General features: G+C 34.3%; 1 protein-coding gene across 4 annotated transcripts; it reads right to left on the minus strand.

Annotated features, from left to right (window-relative positions):
- Positions 1-868: 868 nt before the first annotated feature.
- On the minus strand, positions 869-18,120 carry LOC121172611 (terminal nucleotidyltransferase 4B). Of its 4 annotated transcripts, none has more exons than XR_005889669.1 (14): positions 17,528-18,120; positions 17,056-17,238; positions 16,894-16,956; positions 16,304-16,375; positions 15,927-16,194; positions 14,866-14,985; positions 14,332-14,391; positions 14,037-14,077; positions 13,857-13,934; positions 13,690-13,774; positions 12,587-12,754; positions 10,282-10,651; positions 8,965-10,186; positions 869-924 (listed from the first exon to the last, which is right to left on the minus strand). XR_005889669.1 is itself a non-coding variant. In XM_041011926.1 (11 exons), exons 3-8 carry the CDS (start codon positions 16,116-16,118, stop codon positions 13,708-13,710), a joined length of 558 nt encoding a protein of 185 aa, XP_040867860.1. In that variant the 5' UTR covers positions 16,119-16,194; positions 16,304-16,375; positions 16,491-16,754; the 3' UTR covers positions 10,136-10,186; positions 10,282-10,651; positions 12,587-12,754; positions 13,690-13,707. The 4 variants fall into 4 exon arrangements, 2 of the variants coding, with proteins under 2 accessions (XP_040867860.1, XP_040867876.1); XR_005889670.1 differs by lacking the exon at positions 869-924 and having other exon boundaries at positions 10,136-10,186; positions 10,282-10,387; positions 10,487-10,651; XM_041011926.1 differs by lacking the exons at positions 869-924; positions 16,894-16,956; positions 17,056-17,238; positions 17,528-18,120 and adding an exon at positions 16,491-16,754 and having other exon boundaries at positions 10,136-10,186.
- Between the last annotated feature and the right edge of the window lie 1,454 nt (positions 18,121-19,574).

The raw sequence follows: 19,574 nt of genomic DNA on the forward strand, positions 1-19,574 counted from the left end.
CGAGGCCGTACCCGAATCAAATAAACATTAAAAATGCAGTATCTAGGAAGTGATCCTAGGTCGTCTCCCAACGAGTAATGGTCGACCAAATGTTCATAAAAGATAGTAATAAAATAGTAACGAATTGGAGGGGGGGTTGTTTGTTTTTGTAATTTAAACAGCAAGCAGATTTTAATTAGAAAATAACATAATTAAAACATGTTGTTTCCCCTTGATTCACAAGCAAGTCTCTTATCCTAGGTTACGAGGATTTATCCTTTATCAGTTCAACCACTTAATCCAACCCTAAATTAAATTACTAAGCGAAATTTAACATAAGGCTGCCATTATGTGATTAAGCAACACATACACCAATTAATCATGAACGAAACTGATCATTAAGCATGAATGTAAATTAAGCGCAGAAACAATTAATCAAGCACTAAGCATGCATGGATTAATAGCAACAAATATAGAGTAATTGGTGAAGAGGAAAAACTTATCAGAATTCAATAGTAATAATAAAACCTCAAAGAGAGCTGTGCTTGATCCTCAAGAGAAAACAACACTGGAGACTTAGCCTTCCATTAATCAGTAGAAAATGAATTTGTAGTAGAAAACTAGAATTATTCTCTTCTCCAAAACGAAAAAGAACTCCCTAAAACTAAAACCTTGGTGATGTTATATAGGTTCTCAGCCCCGAAGCTTACAAATTTGTTTTAAGTTCAAGCCCATAAATAAAATAAAATCTAGACAAGATAAGATAAGATTTGATAAAATAAAATCTAGATGAAATAAAATTTAGATAAGATAAGACAAGGTTGGATGAAATAATATCTAGATGAAATAAAATCTAGATAAAATAAGATTTGATAAACTAAAATTGTCTGCTCTCTTCAAATCCAAGCCCTATTCCGGATTCAAGCCCAATTGCTTATAATTCTCCTGAAATTAAATTAAAAACACAAAATTAGTCAAATAGGCCCAAATGATAAAACTACATAATTAATTTGACAATTAAGACTGATTAGTATTTAAAATGGTGACAAAAAGGGTTAAAAAAATAGGAGAAAATAATGACACATCAAATAGCTATTACAAATCATGCTTTAATATACCGGAAGAATTTAGAAATCATAAATATAAGTATCCAGAAAGAAAAGAAAAAAGTAAAGGTGTCAAAAAAAAAATTGGTCATATCAAGCCAGTGAAAATAGATACTTTGTATACAGTCATCGGGGGTTCCAAATGGACAATCATTACAATACGATTGATGTTCTTGCAACTGTCCCTTGTCATTGCATTTCACCAACACAGCACATTCGTACCGTCCTCCAACAATATCACCACATTTTGTATAGCATATTGGATAGAAGAAGCTACAAATGCAATCATGAGACACAATAAAAATCTTAGTCCAAGAGGAGTGCACTCCGTATTCTTTCATCGCCCATGTCTCCAAAGAACATTCAATATGCTATGCTTAAAAGCAGTCTTAGGTGGCAGAGACATCTCTAAAAAAACTCTTTTTCTGCTAAATTAAAGACAACAATAATGTCCATTGATACATGACGATTGAAGGCCACGGAATGAATGACACCGTTCAACAACAACCGGTCTCCGTTGACTATCTTAACAGAGGACTTAAGGACAAATGGGTAGCCTCAATTTTTTTACACTCTTTAGCTCTTAACCAGAAGAACTCAACATCCAATATTATATTAATATTAATATTAATACTCAGATTCTTTTTATCTTATTACATTGGTTACTATAAAATTGAAGGCTAAATTGTATTTTTGTTTACAAAGTTACCTAATCTTCCAAAATTGTCTTCCCAATCCATCTAATCTAATCATCTTAATAAAAAATTTGTGAATACATTCAAAGATGCAAAATAATCTTAATCTTAATAATAATAATAATAATAATAATAATAATAATAATAATAATAATAATAATAATAATAATAAATAAATAAATAAATAAATAAATAAATAAATAAATAAATAAATTTGTGAATTTATTCAGAAATGCAGAGTACATGTGTCAACTATAGAAAAATTCATGCACATATTGTAGTGCATACAAAGAATCCTCATTTTGTACTTTAAAAAATTATATATTTGCTAATTTGTCTCACTGCCTACAGAGAGATTCTTCATTTGCTAATTAATATTCCCACACCAACTCCTTAAATATTTGAAAAACATCCCATTGTCCTCTACAATTAGGGGTGGGTAAACGGGCCCAGGTCCATGGATTGGCCCGCGGGGCCCACGGTCCGTGAGGGTTACAGACCAATTTTTTTAAACGGTCCATGGCTATGTCATATTTTTGGGTCTGCCCCGCTTAACCTGCGGATTATGCGGGTTTGACCCGCGGGGTCCACGGGTTGCCCGCAGTCCGCATTAGGTTTGATTTGTGTGATGCTGACCCAATTATATTAGGTTTGATTTTCTCTTTTTCACTTTAAACTTTTCTTTCTAAAATAACAGCTAAAGAAATATATTAGATAAGATAAAGATTTAAAGATAAAAATAAAAGATTTAAATTAAAAGATGATAAAGATAAAAAAGGATAAGCTAAGAAAAATAAAAGATAACAAAAATAAAAGATTAAGATAAAAAAAAGATAAGTGATAACATGCTAAAAATCTTCCTTTTTGATATTTTCTCGATCTTTTTTTCTTTTAATCTATGTTTTTTATATCTGCAAGCCATAAATAATAAAAATATTAATTATTATCATCTAAGCTAAAAATAATTGTTAAATAAATATTTTTAAATATATTTCAATATATTTTTATTATAAGAACACTTTTTCTCCTCACGGTTTTTCTCCACCACATAGTCATGCACGCGCGCGCGCAAGTCATACGACTCTTTCCCTTACAAGGAAAACAAAACGCGATTCACACTCACGCAGTCATGCAACACACCACAGCGGCACAGCCTCGACCCACCATCGCGCCACCACGCAAAGTACATATCTTCTCTCTCTAGAATTTGTTTTTATCCTATTTTTGTTGGGGCTGAGTCATTGTTGTTGTACTCTTAAATGTGGAGATGTAGAAGGCTCAAGCTACTTCAAATATGAAATTGCTTGTTGTTGGAGATGTTTAAATTTCATATTTTAGATTTATTGTTTGGATTTTCTTTTGTTAAAACATTATTTATTTTATTGATGTAGTTGACTAATTATTGAAATTTTATTTATATTTGTATTGAACTTAATTTGATTGTATTGTATTTTTATTAAAATTGGAATTCTTTAAAAATTAGGCCCACAGACCAATCCGTTTGACCTGTGGGGTCTGCGGGGCAGGGGTGGACCAATTTATTTGGTCCGTGTAAGAAGCGTGGTGGACTGGTCCGATCCACTGCCAATGCAGACTTATGCGAGCGGGCCTTACGCGGGGTGGACCAACCCGCTTACCCACCCCTATCTACAATAGAAGTAACTATAGATATTAAAAAGAAATGAGAAAAATTTGTATAATTTTATGAAACTTAAGAAGTGGTCATAAACATCTTTAACCAAAGATGAATAATATCATCCTAATAATTAATAGTTTTTTATTTTAATTTTTTATCATAAACGATAAATAATTTTAAATAAAAGTGATTCTAAAATATCCTTTGCTTCAAATTTATTTTACTTGCACTTTCTTAGTTACTTGTGTAATTTTACGAATTCCCATGAGTGATTAGTATAATTTACTCTTGTAACAAAGCTAATAAGCTATACCTTCCTCGTATCATTCACTCACTCAGATCAATGAAATATTGTCCTCTCAAATCATTCAAACTTGTACAAGGTGAAATTTTAATGCGACAACTTCGAAAAACATCTTTAACCAAAGACAAATAATTTCATCATAATATAATTAATAATTTTTTATCTTCTAGATGATCATAAATGATAAATAATTTTAAATAAAAGTGATTCAAAATATCCATTGCTACAAATTTATTTTATTTGTGCTTTCTCAGTGATTTCCAAAGTCCATCCAACTTGTTCTTACAGTCACTTTCACGTTCCATCTTGTCTGTGCAGCAGAAAACTTGTAACAGTAGAAAGCTAGAGGTGATGAACAAAACAAGCAGAGATGAAACTGTTGGTAGTTGGTTAGATGATAGTTGATAGTTTTAGAGAATTGTTTTAGAAAGAAGGCTATGTCATTGATTTCTTGGATTGTCAATTACAACATACCAATTGCCTATTTATAGGCTCAAGTCACCAACCTCTCAATGGTGGTGAACGTTTCTACATTACTTTAGGTCTTTCTAGAGTTTTCATGATAGATTAGTATCATGATAGTTCTAGATTCTTCTATCTTATACATACACTTATAGTTCTAGATTGTTCTACCATATTCATATACACTATAGTTCTAGATTATTCTACCATATTTATACATATTATATTTAAGAATATTCTAGAAATTTGTAGCAATTTCAACACTCCTCCTTGATGCAAATTTCTGTGACTCCGAGCATAGCTCGTAATTCTTCAAATCTTGGTCTCGACAAAGCCTTCGTGAATATGTCTGCAATTTGATCTTCTGTTCTGCAGTAGTCGAGTTTGATCTCTTTAGTTGCTTCAGCTTCTCTGATAAAGTGATACTTGATTGCTATGTGTTTTGTTCTGCTGTGATGAACTGGATTCTTCGCCATTGCAATTGCTGATTTGTTGTCGCAGTTGATTTTAGTAGGCTTATCTTGTTTTTCTCCCATGTCTTCAAGTATCCTACGAAGCCATATAGCTTGACTCGTTGCTTCAGCAGCTGCCACGTACTCTGCTTCTGCTGTTGATTGTGCTACTGTAGCTTGCTTCTTCGACGCCCAAGAGAACATTCCCGATCCTAGTGAGAAAGCATAGCCAGAGGTACTCTTCATGTCATCTGCCGAACCTGCCCAATCACTGTCGATGTAGCCAAGTAATTCTGAGTTGGTTTCGGTAGTATACCATATACCGAACTCTTTTGTTCCTTGTAGATACCTCAAAATTATTTTTCCTGCTCCAAAGTGTATTTGACTTGGGCTTTGCATGAATCTTGATAGAAGACTTGTAGCATACATTATGTCAGGCCATGTAGCTGTCAAATATAGGAGGCTTCCAATTAGATTTCGGTATTTGGATGCATCAGCTTCTGGTGCTCCATCATTCTTCTGTAGTTTCTCATTTGTTATGAGTGGAGTAGCAACAGGTTTGGAACCATACATCTTGAATTTCTTAAGTAAGCCTTCTGTGTATTTCTTTTGCGAGATGAATATCCCTTCATTTCTCTGACTTACCTCTATGCCGAAGAAGTAACTCATCAACCCAAGGTTGGTCATCTCAAAGGTCTTCATCATGTCTTCTTTAAACTCCATCATCATCTTAGTATTGTTTCCCGTGTAGATAAGATCATCTACATATAGAGAGAGTAAGAGAGTGTACTGACCTTGAGACTTGATGTAAAGTGTAGGCTCACTCTTGCTCCTCCTGAATCCTCGATCCATGAAATACTGATTGATTCTGCTATACCATGCTCAAGGTGCTTGCTTCAAACCGTAGAGTGCTTTTCTTAGTTTTAACACTTTGTTTTCTTTGCCTTCAGACACGAATCCTTGTGGCTGCTCCACATAGATCTCTTCTTCAAGTACGCCGTTAAGGAAGGCGGATTTGACATCTAGTTGATGGATACTCCATCCTTTTTGTGACACAAGAGCTATTAGAGCTCTTATGGTATCAAGACGAGCTACTGGTGCAAATGTCTCATTGTAGTCAATTCCGGGTTGCTGTGAGTAACCCTTAGCTACTAGCCTCGCCTTGTGTTTCTGTATGGTGCCATCAGGGTTGAGCTTTGTCTTATAGACCCACTTAACCCCAATGATATCTTTTCCATGGGGACGATTTACTAACTCCCATGTGTTGCTTTTCTCGATCATCTGTATCTCTTCTTCCATTGCCTTGACCCATACTTCCTGCTTTGAAGCTTCTTCAAAGCTTCCAGGTTCAAGTATGGCCAAGTTACAGGTTTCATATATGTCCACCAAAGATCTTACTCGTCTTGGAGTAGATTCTGGTGATGATAGTTCTTGATCTTGTTGTTGTGGTGGAGGTGAAGGTGGTTCACCTGGGTCTTCTTCCTCATCTTCTTCTTGAGGTAGTTGAGCGGGTATAAAAACGTTCTTCTCCACTTTTTCTTCATCCCAATTCCATGAAGCATATTCATAAACTTCAACATCTCGACTGATGACGAGTTTCTTAGTTTGCAAGTTGTAGACACGGTAGCCCTTAGAGATATTGTTATACCCAAGGAAGATACCTCGTATAGTCTTGTCTTCAAGCTTGTGCCTCTTCACGTCTGGAATATGAATGTAGCATATAGATCCAAAGACCCTTAGGTGCTTTGCTGATGGCTTCTTCCCGTTCCAAGCTTCAATTGGAGTCTTGTCTTTTACAGACTTAGTTGGACATCTGTTGAGTATGTAAACAGCAGTGTAGACTGCTTCAGCCCAGAATGTGTTAGGTAGTCCCTTTTCCTTGAGCATCGATCTAGCCATCTCCATAACTGTGCGATTCTTTCTCTCGGACACTCCATTTTGTTGAGAAGAATATGCGACTGTAAGTTGTCGCTCAATGTCTTCATCCTCACAAAATCTTTCAAACTCGCAAGAGGTGTACTCTTTGCCGCGATCACTTCTTAGTACTTTTATCCGTTTTCCACTTTGATTTTCAGCAAGGACCTTGAACTTTTTGAATACTCCAAAGACTTCTGATTTTTCTTTTAGAAAATATACCCATGTCATTCTAGAGAAGTCATCAATGAAGAGTATGAAGTACCTGTTGTTCCCATGTGATGGCGTCCTCATTGGTCCACAAACGTCCGTATGTATCAGCTCCAATAGATCTTTCGCTCTCCATGCTCCACTTGTTGAGAAAGGAAATCGGTGTTGCTTACCAAGAAGACATCCTTCACACACTTCATTGTTCTCCTTTATGCTTGGAAGATCTCTCATCATGTTCTTCTCATGTAACAACTTCAAGGCATGTGAGTTGAAGTGTCCAAATCTTCGATGTCATAGCCATGAATCATCAACTTGTACCTTCATGGCAATGTTTGTTGCATATTTTAAATTTAGAGGGAAGCTTCTATTGCTCTTATTCATCTTTACTTGGGCTATCTCAGACCTTTTATTTTTGTTGTCTAAGATTTTGCATACACCTCCTTCAAAGTGAAGTGTGTAGCCTCTCTCCATCATTTGGCCAATGCTTAGAAGATTTTCTTTTAGGCTGGGAACTAGTAAGACATCATGGATGAGTCGCGTACCTTTATATGTCTCCACCATGACAGTGCCTTTGCCTTTTGATTCAACCACACTTCCATTTCCCAGTCGAACTTTGACTTTGACAGACTCATCAATACTTTTGAAAATAGTCTCATCCTTGGCCATGTGATTGCTACATCCACTATCCAAGTACCAGTTTCCTCCCTTTTCTTTTATTGAGTCTTGAGTGGCGTAGAACGTACATTGTTCTTGATCATGCTCCTCTGCGATATTAGCTTGATGCCTATTTTTGTTGCGACAATTTTTCTCTACGTGCCTGAACTTCTTGCAATGGTTGCATTGTGGCATATTACGAAACCAACAATTTTTCTCTGCGTGGCCTTGCCTTTTGCATATATTGCATGGAGGATTTTTATCTGTTTTGTTCTTAAGGAAATTCCTAGAACCTTCTCTTCTTCTAGAAGTTTCTCCATAATTTTTCTTTCCTCTATTTTCTTTGTTTTGGGGCTGAAATTTAAACTTTGACTGGAAGGCATTTTTAATTGTATCTTCTTTATGCCTATACAATCTTTGCTCATATGTTTTAAGAGAGCCCACAAGTTTTGTCTCTGATAGAGTGGACAGATCTTTGGTTTCCTCAATTGTTGTCACGATTGGGTCAAACTTTTGGGGCATAGTAATTAGAATTTTCTCAACAATTTTCTTGTCAATAATATCTTCCCCAAAAGCTCTCATTTGATTAACTATTCCTTTAACTTTAGAATAGTAATCTTTAACTGTCTCGGACTCCTTCATCTTCAATAGTTCAAAATCTCTTCTTAGAGATTGAAGTTTAACGGCACGTACCTTAACACTTCCTTGAAATTCCTCCTGCAATGTGTTCCACGCTTCTTTGGCAGTCTTAGCTCCCATAATTCTTGGGAAAATTGGATCAGTCACCGCTTGTTGCAAGGTGAACAACGCCTTTGAATTTTTCTGTTTATTTTTCTTCAACTCTTTTTCTTGAGATGCATTAAGAGCTGAAGTATCCGCGGGAATGGTGAAGCCTTCTTCTACTATGTCCCATAAATCTTGAGATGAAAAATATGTTTCCATTTTAGCACGCCAGAAATCATAATTTTCACCATTGAAGATAGGGACAGAAATAATTGACGATTGAGTAGTGTTATCCATAGCTTAGAAAAAATATTATTGGAGTGGGTTAGTAGTACAAAGGAAATTTTTGAAGTAGTTGGGAGGATTTTGGAATGGTAGGTAGGTAAGATAACTACGCCCAATGTATGACCGAACGTAGCTTTGATGCCACTGTTGGTAGTTGGTTAGATGATAGTTGATAGTTTTAGAGAATTGTTTTAGAAAGAAGGCTATGTCATTGATTTCTTGGATTGTCAATTACAACATACCAATTGCCTATTTATAGGCTCAAGTCACCAACCTCTCAATGGTGGTGAACGTTTCTACATTACTTTAGGTCTTTCTAGAGTTTTCATGATAGATTAGTATCATGATAGTTCTAGATTCTTCTATCTTATACATACACTTATAGTTCTAAATTGTTCTACCATATTCATATACATTATTGTTCTAGATTGTTCTACCATATTCATATACACTATAGTTCTAGATTATTCTACCATATTCATACATATTATATTTAAGAATATTCTAGAAATTTGTAGCAATTTCAACAGAAATAAACTTCCACCTGGTACCCAATCCGTCAAGCCAGAGGTAATAGACAACAGAAACTTGCATTACTCGGGAACTAGAAAGCAAATGTTTTTTCTGCGGCAAAGAGAAGGTAAACGGATTTAACTGAGGTGAATAAACAAGTGGGAGCAACAAGACTCAACAATAGAACACAATTTCGATTGCAACGTCATACTTTCATGCATAAATGATCAAGAAATCCGTATGAGAAAAGTATGAAACACAGACCACATTACTACACAGCTTACAGATGAAATTAAAATTCTAATGTGCACAAATTTAATTAGAAAGCACTCACTGTGTAAAAGTTTTTTTCACAATCATCTAATCACAAATCACAAGTTTTTTCTTTATGTTTAAAAACGGTATTCAAACAGACATTCTTGTTTTCAGCTTTTCCTTTACAAAATCATGAAGGAAATAGAGTAAACAAGGTAACATTTTTGTAATTATTAGAAGAAACATATAAACCAAAACTGAAAACAAAAATCAACCAAATACATGCTAAGTATACACGAGATTCATTTTCAACACAAGTGTCAAGCATCATAAAAAAGGGTGGTCCAGTGCAAAAGGCTTACACTCTAGTTTGGTGTAGGGAGGGTTCAGAGGTACAAAGCCATTACTCCATTAGTGGAAAGGTTGTTTCCGCAACGTAAACCCATAATCAACAAGTAAAAAAGCAACCTTACAATTGCACCAAGGCTTAGCCTCTATAAATCTTGAATGCCGAGCAGCAAAAAATAAAAAAAATAAAGATCATACCATTTTTATAAATAAAGTTTTAGAGAACAATAAGATCTTTATTCTGATCCGTTGGCAAACAATGACTGTTAATTTCATGGTGTAAAACAAAGTTGGTATGAGGGATTTCTAATGTGTCCAAAAACTGCATATTTTGATGTGAAAATAATTAGGAAAAGGAAAAGAGAGAGAGACCAAAAAGCAAAAGCATAATAAAAAACCCTAATGAGAAGATTCCCCCGTAGCTTTTCAAATAAGTCCCAACAAAGTATATAAACACCAAAGAAATCAAATTTTGGAAGCATATTTCAGTATAGATGCTTATATCAGCAAACACACTAGGTAAAATTACTAGGTCATTGTACACAGGCTTACCCTTGCACATGCAAAGAGACTGTTTCAGGGGACTGAGAAAAACTTGCCTGACTTTGCTGTTCTTTATCGACTCGAAGATTTTTGCCTCTTCTAATCAACTAAGAAAATGTTTGAAAAAACAAAGATAAGGAAATATTTAAAGTAATTGATGCAGAAACTACTACCAACTTTCCATTTAAAGAAATGTGCATACAATTTTGCATCAGAAATGTCTGACAGAACTCCGCTGAATCAGTGATTGAGCAATATGTAGCTTAAACCAACCAAGATGATCAAGCAGACCAGACGATCAACCACCCCTTCATCAGCACAACATCTAGGATAAAGTCCTTAACCCATTTCTTGGAAGTTGCCACCATGTAACTAGGAAAAAACTAATGAATACATGAAAGGCATACCCAAGGCTTGGATGTCAAGGCATGAAAAAGATATTAGATGTCCAACTTCCACACCCACCATTTGCACTGCTAGACGTCAGTTAGTGATCATCTTCCATATATACTCTGCATGATGAAAGTGACAGACCATATTTTGGCATGCATAACTTTGCACAAGCCAGGAACCTGCTTAACAGAGAAATTTGACTATAAACATAAGTTGAAGAATGCATAAATAAAAATAACTTGAAAATAAAACAATCAGCTCAGAATCATAATAAATACTCCAATTCAAAAGTTTTCAATACTCAATTTATATGACTCTTACTAATTATCTTGGTCAAAAGTGTTATTAAAAAAATAGATGCCAACAACAAAAGTGTAACATGCATAAGTATATGAAAGGAAAGACATGGCTAATTAATAATCCTAATGGTTTTAACCTTCATTGTTTATACTACAAACAAAAAAAAAACTACTAAATTTTCAATACTCATTTTTCTGACTTGTTTATCAATTATCTTAGTCAAATGTATTATTAAAAAATTAAACACCAACAACAAAAGTGTAGTATCCATAAGCATATGAAAGGAAGACACTTGTTACCCCCAAACAAAAAGTGTTGCTAGTTACCAAAAGCAAACAGACATTATATAAATTACCAGAAAAAGGACAGTAGTGTCTTTCAAGTTTTGGATGAGCGGCCTACTTGGAAGATAGAAAACAGAAATTCATAGGGCTGTCTTTTCTGTTTTGGTTGTACAAACAAACAAATAGTCGTGCGAAACAGGAAGGAATACATGTCTGATCTGAACAGGCATGGCAGCATGTGAGGTGAGGCAGAAAGATGTAACAGAATACACTTCTCGAGTATCTCTGTGATATAATTCTTGTTTTCGTTTTATGTCATTTACTGTAATTTTCTTTCTTTTGTATCTGTCACTCAGTTAAAGTTTTCACCTTCAGACAGTTATAACTGACTTTTGTCTTTGTTGTCCTGGCAGTATATTTTGGGTTGTAAGTCAATGATTCCATCTTTGTAACTTTTTCACAAATCAATACAATTTCATTACCTAGAGCACATTGATTCTATCCCATGGCTTCTGAAAACCAACCTCCTCCACTACCGCAGCCATTTCAAGCTTCACCGTGAAACTCATATCGTCCGTCCTAATGAAAGAAAAGGAAAGGGAAAGAGGTGGTCTTCTTGTCTGGATGGTTCTAGCAAAAAAACAAGCTGGAAGGGGGAGTCTTAGTTATGATACTATATTTCAAAATTGAGGTTGTGATGAAACTACAGGGAATCATTTATAAATCTTAAGCTATAGTGACCTATTTAAAAAATCTCAAAAAGTACAAAAGCTTGCCAATTAATTTTATCTCAATCATATAACAGATGACACCCATTTTTCTTTCAACGAAATATGATATTTTACTCATTGGGTCAGTATGCTACTGCTCATCAAGCTAATCAGTAGCTTGCCAGACAAGGGCTAGGCCTTTTGATTCACCCAGCCAGCCAGTGGGTAGCATACTCTTCTTGTGAGACAACACTACAGAGAAGCTAAGTCCTTATGTAACTTAATAGTCAACCAAAGAGTGTGATTATACGCATTCCCAAAATTTTCAAATTTTTAACATGTTAAGAATGTAGAAGTCTTGGGTTATCTGGATTTGTCAGGTTAAAACTTGTGAAATTTTGGGTGTATGAATCATTTTCCATAACCAAAACATGATTTATTTCCCCCCACCACCAATTCGAGTGGCAAAATTTTTGGTTGAGGGGAATGAAGGGGGAACACTTCCGCAATAGTGAAATGCTCTGCAACAAGCTTTGAGAGCAAGGAGGCTCCGTTCTGTGACAGTGCATTAGCAACCACTCCAACTACTGTTAACTACTCTGATTCAGGCACAGTCAACATCGGCTGGAGCCTCAACCAAAAATCAGTCTCCAATTGCAAATAACAAAGCGCTAGGCTTCCATATCCCTCTAGTTCATTTATTTCCACTTTTAGATAATAAAGTTATTCAAACTCTAAATTCAACAATTTGGTTTAAGACGAAGCAAAATCATATTAGAAACATGTTAATAATTGCCACCAATCATTTATTTCCATATACCTTTAGAAAAAATAAAATTTCAGTCTTCATGTAGTGAGAATCTTATGATATATCAAGACTTGGAATGATTTTTGGAAGCAGTCTGTAAGGTGGCCTTGAACATGACCCACCATCACTATTTAGGAATTTGAGTTCATTTTCAAGAACAGAGTAAGCTTCTGAAAATGCCTGCACTAATATTATAACTAATGAGAAACACTACCAGAAAAGTCAAATTCATCAAAGCATAATTCTTTCTTAAATAAAACCAATTTCAATTTTCAAGAATCTTATTTTAGAGCAATATTTGGGAGATTCAAGGATGACACCATAAATTGTTAATAATATACAATGATTTTGATGAACTTCAAGAAGTTTAAACACGGTACTCAGAAAAACATCATATATGGACCCATTAGAGTTCTATGCTTCTACTAACATAAGCCGCCTTAATTGCAATTATCATATGATAAAGGGGTCCTAGCTCCTAGCCACTTGTGGGTACACTGCAGCTTAATCTTTTAGAGTCAATTATGTGTGTTGGAAAGCCGCCTTAATTGCTGTGACCTGTAGCCTGCCTTAGTTGTGGTTGTGGCTTCTCTGGGCAGCCTTAATTGCAGCATGGAGGATTTGTTTAGTCCCACATGACTAGAGATATGGCTTAAATAAAGCTTGGTTAATCCTCACTTTACAAGTCAGTTTTGTGAGGTTGAGTTAGGCACTAAGCCTAAATTCTAACAGTAAGTTTACAAATCTTGCCAGACTTCAACAAAATTTGTCCATCCTCTACAACTTTCAAGAATCATGAACACATTTCCTCTTAGAAAATCACAAACTGACACATGCCACATTGTTATTGAAAGTACATTTGTCATCCACAGGCATTTCAGGTGCATTATTGCTAAAAAAATTATAGACACCTAGATCAGTTAATGAAGACATTAGAAGCTGTTTTACTGCCAAAATTACACGAAATATTTTCTTTTTTATTGGTTTGAATTACATTAAAGATAGTTTCATAGCTTGTGGATAACATAAACTACAGGTTTTTTTCCCTGTCATCATGGCATAGCAAAGGTCAAGTATAACAATTGAAATATGGAAAAGTTGTTGTTAATCAATACCTTAATACATTGATGTATTCAGAAGCAATTCCTTCCCAAATTATTAGTTGGAAAAAGAGGATCATCTATGTGAATTGGATCGATGCTGCAATGAAGGTAATTGCCATTTAGCTGGAGAAAAAGGAATGATATCGCACAGTAGATAGAAAGTTTGGTTTCTATATTACCTACAACCTCTTTCTCTTTTTATATAAAGTCCACTTCCCTGAACTGATATTCTCATTTGGCGAGGATCAAACACATTCCTAAAAGAAAAACCATTGAATTGGATTCTAACCAAAACAAAATAATTATACAAGTCCTCTCTAGTAGCAACAATAAAATATATAATTATGATTAGTTCTCACCCAAAAAAGTAAAGAAAATCCATTAGAAGACTTCCATAATTCTGCCAGAAAATGTAAGAGAAGTTTATTTAGTAGAAGTAATAAATACAGCTCTCCATAACCCAGCTTGTTTTTTTATACTAAATCCCCATTGATTAAAAGAAAAAACAAAATAAGAGTAAAGTCTGGTTTTTCATTCTCTTTAAATTGTGGCATTCTACCCTTAGTTTTATAATAATTCAGAAGACAATTAGTCCTCGATGGCCATCAACAGATACAGACTTGAATAACTATAACTAGAGAGATCTAAGTTTACTTGGTTGATTGGCCAGCCAAGATGGTGTTCATGCTGAAGAAATCGTATAATTAGTAAGACCTGCATAAAAAATACAAAATACAAAACAAAAACAAATGTTTTTAGCAGATACAGACTACAATTTCTCAAAACACTCAAAAACAATGACAAAGCAACATAGTTGCAAAAACAAATTGTGTTTAAGAGGAAGGCAATAAGATATGTTGAAGTGTGTTTCCTACAGCTTCCACCTCAATTTCAAAAAGCAAGTGAATCTAAAGCACAGATTCCAAAAGAAACTAAGAACATAAAAATCTTTTTTTTTTCTTCACTTTTTCCACCTGATCATCACTAAACTGCCGAGGACAAGATTATATGAAACAATGATCATGCCAGTTGCAGATAGATCAGAAAATGTAATAAAACCAAAGATTCTTCAAATCTTCATAGCCTATCTGAAAAGCTACGTCAATTTGTGTTACTACAATAGAAAAGGGACTTAGAAAATTCATTGAGAAATGAAAATTGACTGAAAAAGGAAGCAATCATGCATACCAAACAGTAGGAACTTAAGCCACCAGAGTCGGACTGATCAAGGCTTCGATCAGCCAAAAACTGTTTTAGTACCAAAGCAAGAGGTGTAGCAGCTGGAAATTGCTCTGTCAACCCCTTAACCTACAGGAAGCAGTATCATAAGTAAGAATTACAAATACCAAGCAAAATAAAGAGAACCACATGATACATTTGACCACAAGTACAGTATCAGAGCTGAATGTAGAACAACTCATTCACTTATAGTTGATTTTGTTGACAGCCCATTGGATCTCAACAATTCCAACCAATGGACTTATTCGGTTCTGCTGCTCTTAATAATCATCGAAGAAAAAAATAGTTGTTATGCTGTGTCTAATACAAGTTCTTGTGATGTATTTATGAAACCATGGGATCAAGCTGAATTATTAAAAAATATTCCAGGGAGGAGGTACAAGAGGAAAACATAAGATATACATTAAGGCATTGCATAAATATGGCATCAAGCTTCTTTGAAGTACAGTTTTTGTTGCATTTCTTCTCATCGATGTTGTTAAAATAAGTAGACCATTTCACTGGTAGGCATCCAATTCTGCATTCTACATATGTAACTGAGCAATCCTAACAACCCACCGTAAGTTTATTCTTGGGGTTAAAATATATATTTGTGAAAAAAAGAAAATTTAATAAAAAAAAGGTATTTATTCATACAAATTAACATGTTTTGTACAACTTCAAAGAATTTTTCTAACTTCCTGAGTGAGATTTAGGGAAAAAAATTATTCACCAAAAAATAGTCTATCCCAATCAAATAAATAAAGAATAAATTTCTTCAAGATTTATGGTTAGACAAATAAAGTAGGTTACTCTCTTCTTGAACTAGGGCATATGTGTGTATGTGTGTGTGCATGCATATGGTGCACACATGCATGCCTGCATGCATATATGTGTGTGTGCATGCCTGCATGTCCTTTTGACCAAAAGATGGATAGGTATCCAACAGAAAAAAATAAATATATATATATAACCACTGAAACAGGAATATTTTATGTAATTGAGGGCCCTATAGACATTGGAAAAATCACCATTTCTGTAGTCTGGAGTCCAGTATGTGATGGGGACTTAAAGTTGATGTCCAGTCTAACTGATTTCGATTTCAAGGCATCGAATTTCATTTGGGATCTTTTTGACAAAGCCAAATCTTCTAACTGGAAGGTATCGGATTGATTGTCATTACCATGTTCTCCAGGAGACAGGAGTACAATGTGGCTCTTCATTTAACGACTGTATCATAGGAGCTGATGAGGTAATAACATCCTGTGGTACTTCCACCACAAGCATAATAATAGGAATCTGATAGAAAAAAGATACAGAATGATATCTTACCAGAAATCAAGATAAAGAGTACACTTATTAAGTAGATAATAACAATTAACAGCTTAAGAGAGAGAAGAGGTATTACAGCTGTATTTTTCACTGTCTTCAGAGAATCATTTTTCACCCAATCTTGATTGGCAAGATACCTAGCTGCATGCTGGCAAAATAAGCATAATAGCATCAATTGTCCGATATACAGAAAATCTTCTTGTTCTTATAATTACTATTGATAAAATATATACAAACTAGAAAGAACAAATCATTATATCCACCTATAATTTCGTTATAGAGAAGAAGAAAAAAAACAACAATGCAATAAGAAATTCTCTTTACATGTGGATCAAATAAAATATCATTTAAACAGAAATGGAAAGATTAATTAACAAGATCTGTAACACACGTTGTGCAGGAAGATTGAGAGGTAAAGCAAAACATTTTTTAATGTCTCAATTATTCAGGAAAGCCATGTTCAAGTCAAGCCTATCCAAAATACAAAGGTCCACACCACCAACTAGCTTCCAGTTTTTTCAAATTAAAAAACCAGTTTGTAAAGTATGAAAGAGAAAGAAACAAGTCAATGAACTGGCATGACAAGTGCAGATTATTTTATATCATAGTGCACTTCATAATTCATATATTCATGGCATGTGGGGACTCATTTATTGCCAATATTACCTGAAGACACGTTTCTTTAATTCCATTACGACCTTCCAGTATTCCAGCTTCTTTAATAGGTTCCTGAATATTTTATTACAAAAGTTAAACAAAGAGTGTTAATCCGTCATAGTAATAACATGGCCAGACCCACAAACAGGAGAAAAAAGGAAAAAAAATTACCAGGTTTCTCACTGGAGGGAGACAAACCACAAGGTCAACATCACTTGTTGGAAGGGACATACCAGTTGCATTTGAACCAAATATGTTTGTCCGGGATCTAGGCCACAGAACCTGCAGAAATCGGGTAACTCTCTTGACAGCCCAATTAATGTAAGGCCTCCTGGCCATATTTTCTGCAGCAACCTGGAGTACATTGTTATAATAACATGATTAGGTTTCTGGTGAAGATATCAAGATATATGAGGTTTCTACAGATTCAATAGCAATTCTATTTGGAAAGATTTTAAACAAAGGACTGGAATGCTGATAAGAAACAATTATCAAAATATAAGATACTAAAACAAGCTATGTAAAGTTCAAATGTGTATCATTCAGGAAAAAATTAGAATGGACAGGATATCATCCACTAGCTTGCAAAGGAGTATGCGAGAAGTGTTCAAGTATGCTTTAGTATAACAAATAAGCCCTGTACCTGTTTACAGAAGGGGGAAAAGGCTTCCATTGCGGCGGTGGTGTGTTTGATGCAGCGACGAGGAGAACGCGAAGGCAACGTGCGTGTAGTGGTCCAACAATATGGTGTGTGCTAGTTCTATAGGCTCCTTTGTGTGACGACAGAATAATGGTTGGTGGTTTGACGACATCGGTGGATAGAGGTTGGTTCGAGTCTGATGATGACACTAGGGTTCAATGTTTCGATAACTGAGTTTTAGAGCCTTGTTGTTGGCCCCATTGGTGACCCCAGTGTTGCGACTTGCAACTGCGTCTGTGCTTCCATGGCTTCCCTTCTTGTTTTTGTTTTTTAATTTTCTTAAAAAAAACAAAAAAGTTTGAAAACCAACAACTTGATCGGGTTGCACCAGGTCTCCCCCGATTCATTACATGAGTGATATGATTGTTGGACTGAACCAGTTGGTCCGCCAAATCCAGATCCCCAGGCGGACCGATTAGGTCAGTTTGATTATTAAAACTATGATTATGAGGAAGATCCTAAATGTCATACAATACCTAAAAAAACAATTGTAGCTTTATATGTGGGAGTTCAAAAGCAATTTTTTTGGCTTGTCATGTTCTACGTGTTCAAAGTGTACTATTTAACCATCATGAGTTATGCTTGTTCTAAGTGTTAATGGGATGAGAATGGATTCAAAATTGAGAATTCATTAAGTGATAAAAAAAACATTGGTGACATGAAAGTGGCATGGATAGTGTTGGCTTCTTTCCAATCTTTCATTGTCACCAACATCAATTCATGTAATTTAATGAGTTCTTATATTTTATTTTGTTCCCATCTTAACACTTACACATTGTTACAATGTTGAGCATGACATGCCAAAAAAATGATTTTGAAACTAGAAAAAAGGAAATTAGTGATGGGTATAATTTGTCACTAAATATAAAAAAATATGTTAGAGTTATTAAGTGATGGATTTTGTGACAAATACAATTTCGTCACAAAATGGGGTATCCCAAACTGTTAGTGACGTCCGTCACATACTAATTTTATATATAAAAAAATAATTGACATCAAAATCTTATTTGCACTTGATAAGAGAATCATCAAAAGGAAAAAGAAAAAAAAACTTTAAGGTCTCTTCTAAGTTTCACTAGCGTAAATAATTCCTTCAATTAAATAAATCCTATTTTAGATTTAACATTTTTAAATTTACAAATTTTTGTTTTCTTCTTTTTTAAAGTTATATAGTTCTATCTATTTTCTTTTAAATATTTAATTAAGATAATTGGTTTCAATTATTATATTATTTAAATGGCATTTCTTAAGTTGATAAAAAAATGACAAATAATAATTCACAAATTCTATATAACTTTGAAATATAAAATTAAATAAAGTAATTTTAAAAATACTATTTGTGATGAACTATATACTTGATAATCTTATAATTACAATTTGTGACATAAATACTAAGAGAAACATTAATTTGTCACAAATTTTTCGCAAAATAATATTTAAAAGTTTGTAACGGATAATTTTTATATCAATATAAATCCGTCACAAAATTATTCACTAAACATTTTATATTTATTTTGTGATAGATTTTGTGAAGAATAGCTTTAAGAGGAACAAAAAATCTGTCAGAGAATCCCTCACTGAACATTACATATTATTTTGTGACAGATTTTGTGGTGAATGACTTTAGGAGGGGCAAACATCCATCACAAAATTCCTCCCAAAAGGAAATCTATTTATTTAGTTAGTAACGAAAAGCCTAGAGAAGGATAAAATCTATCACTAATTTCGCCCCAAAGTAGCATAAATAGCACTCACCAGAAAATCTTATTATCCATCACAATGGTCGTTACTATTAGTGAAGGAAAATGGTCCTTCACAAAAGTTCATAACTAAATTTAATTTTTCTAGTAGTGAGGTAAAATTGTTTTTTTAGGTGTTGTATGTCTTTTAGTGTCTTTCTCACATTACAATGTTGCTTTCATCTATCCTCATAGATCTTCCTTGACTTGTGAAGCTCGACCCAATTTCTTGAATGAACTCATCATGAACA

This window comes from Glycine max, chromosome 1 (assembly GCF_000004515.6).
Source record: "Glycine max cultivar Williams 82 chromosome 1, Glycine_max_v4.0, whole genome shotgun sequence".
NCBI classification, from domain to species: Eukaryota; Viridiplantae; Streptophyta; class Magnoliopsida; order Fabales; family Fabaceae; genus Glycine; species Glycine max.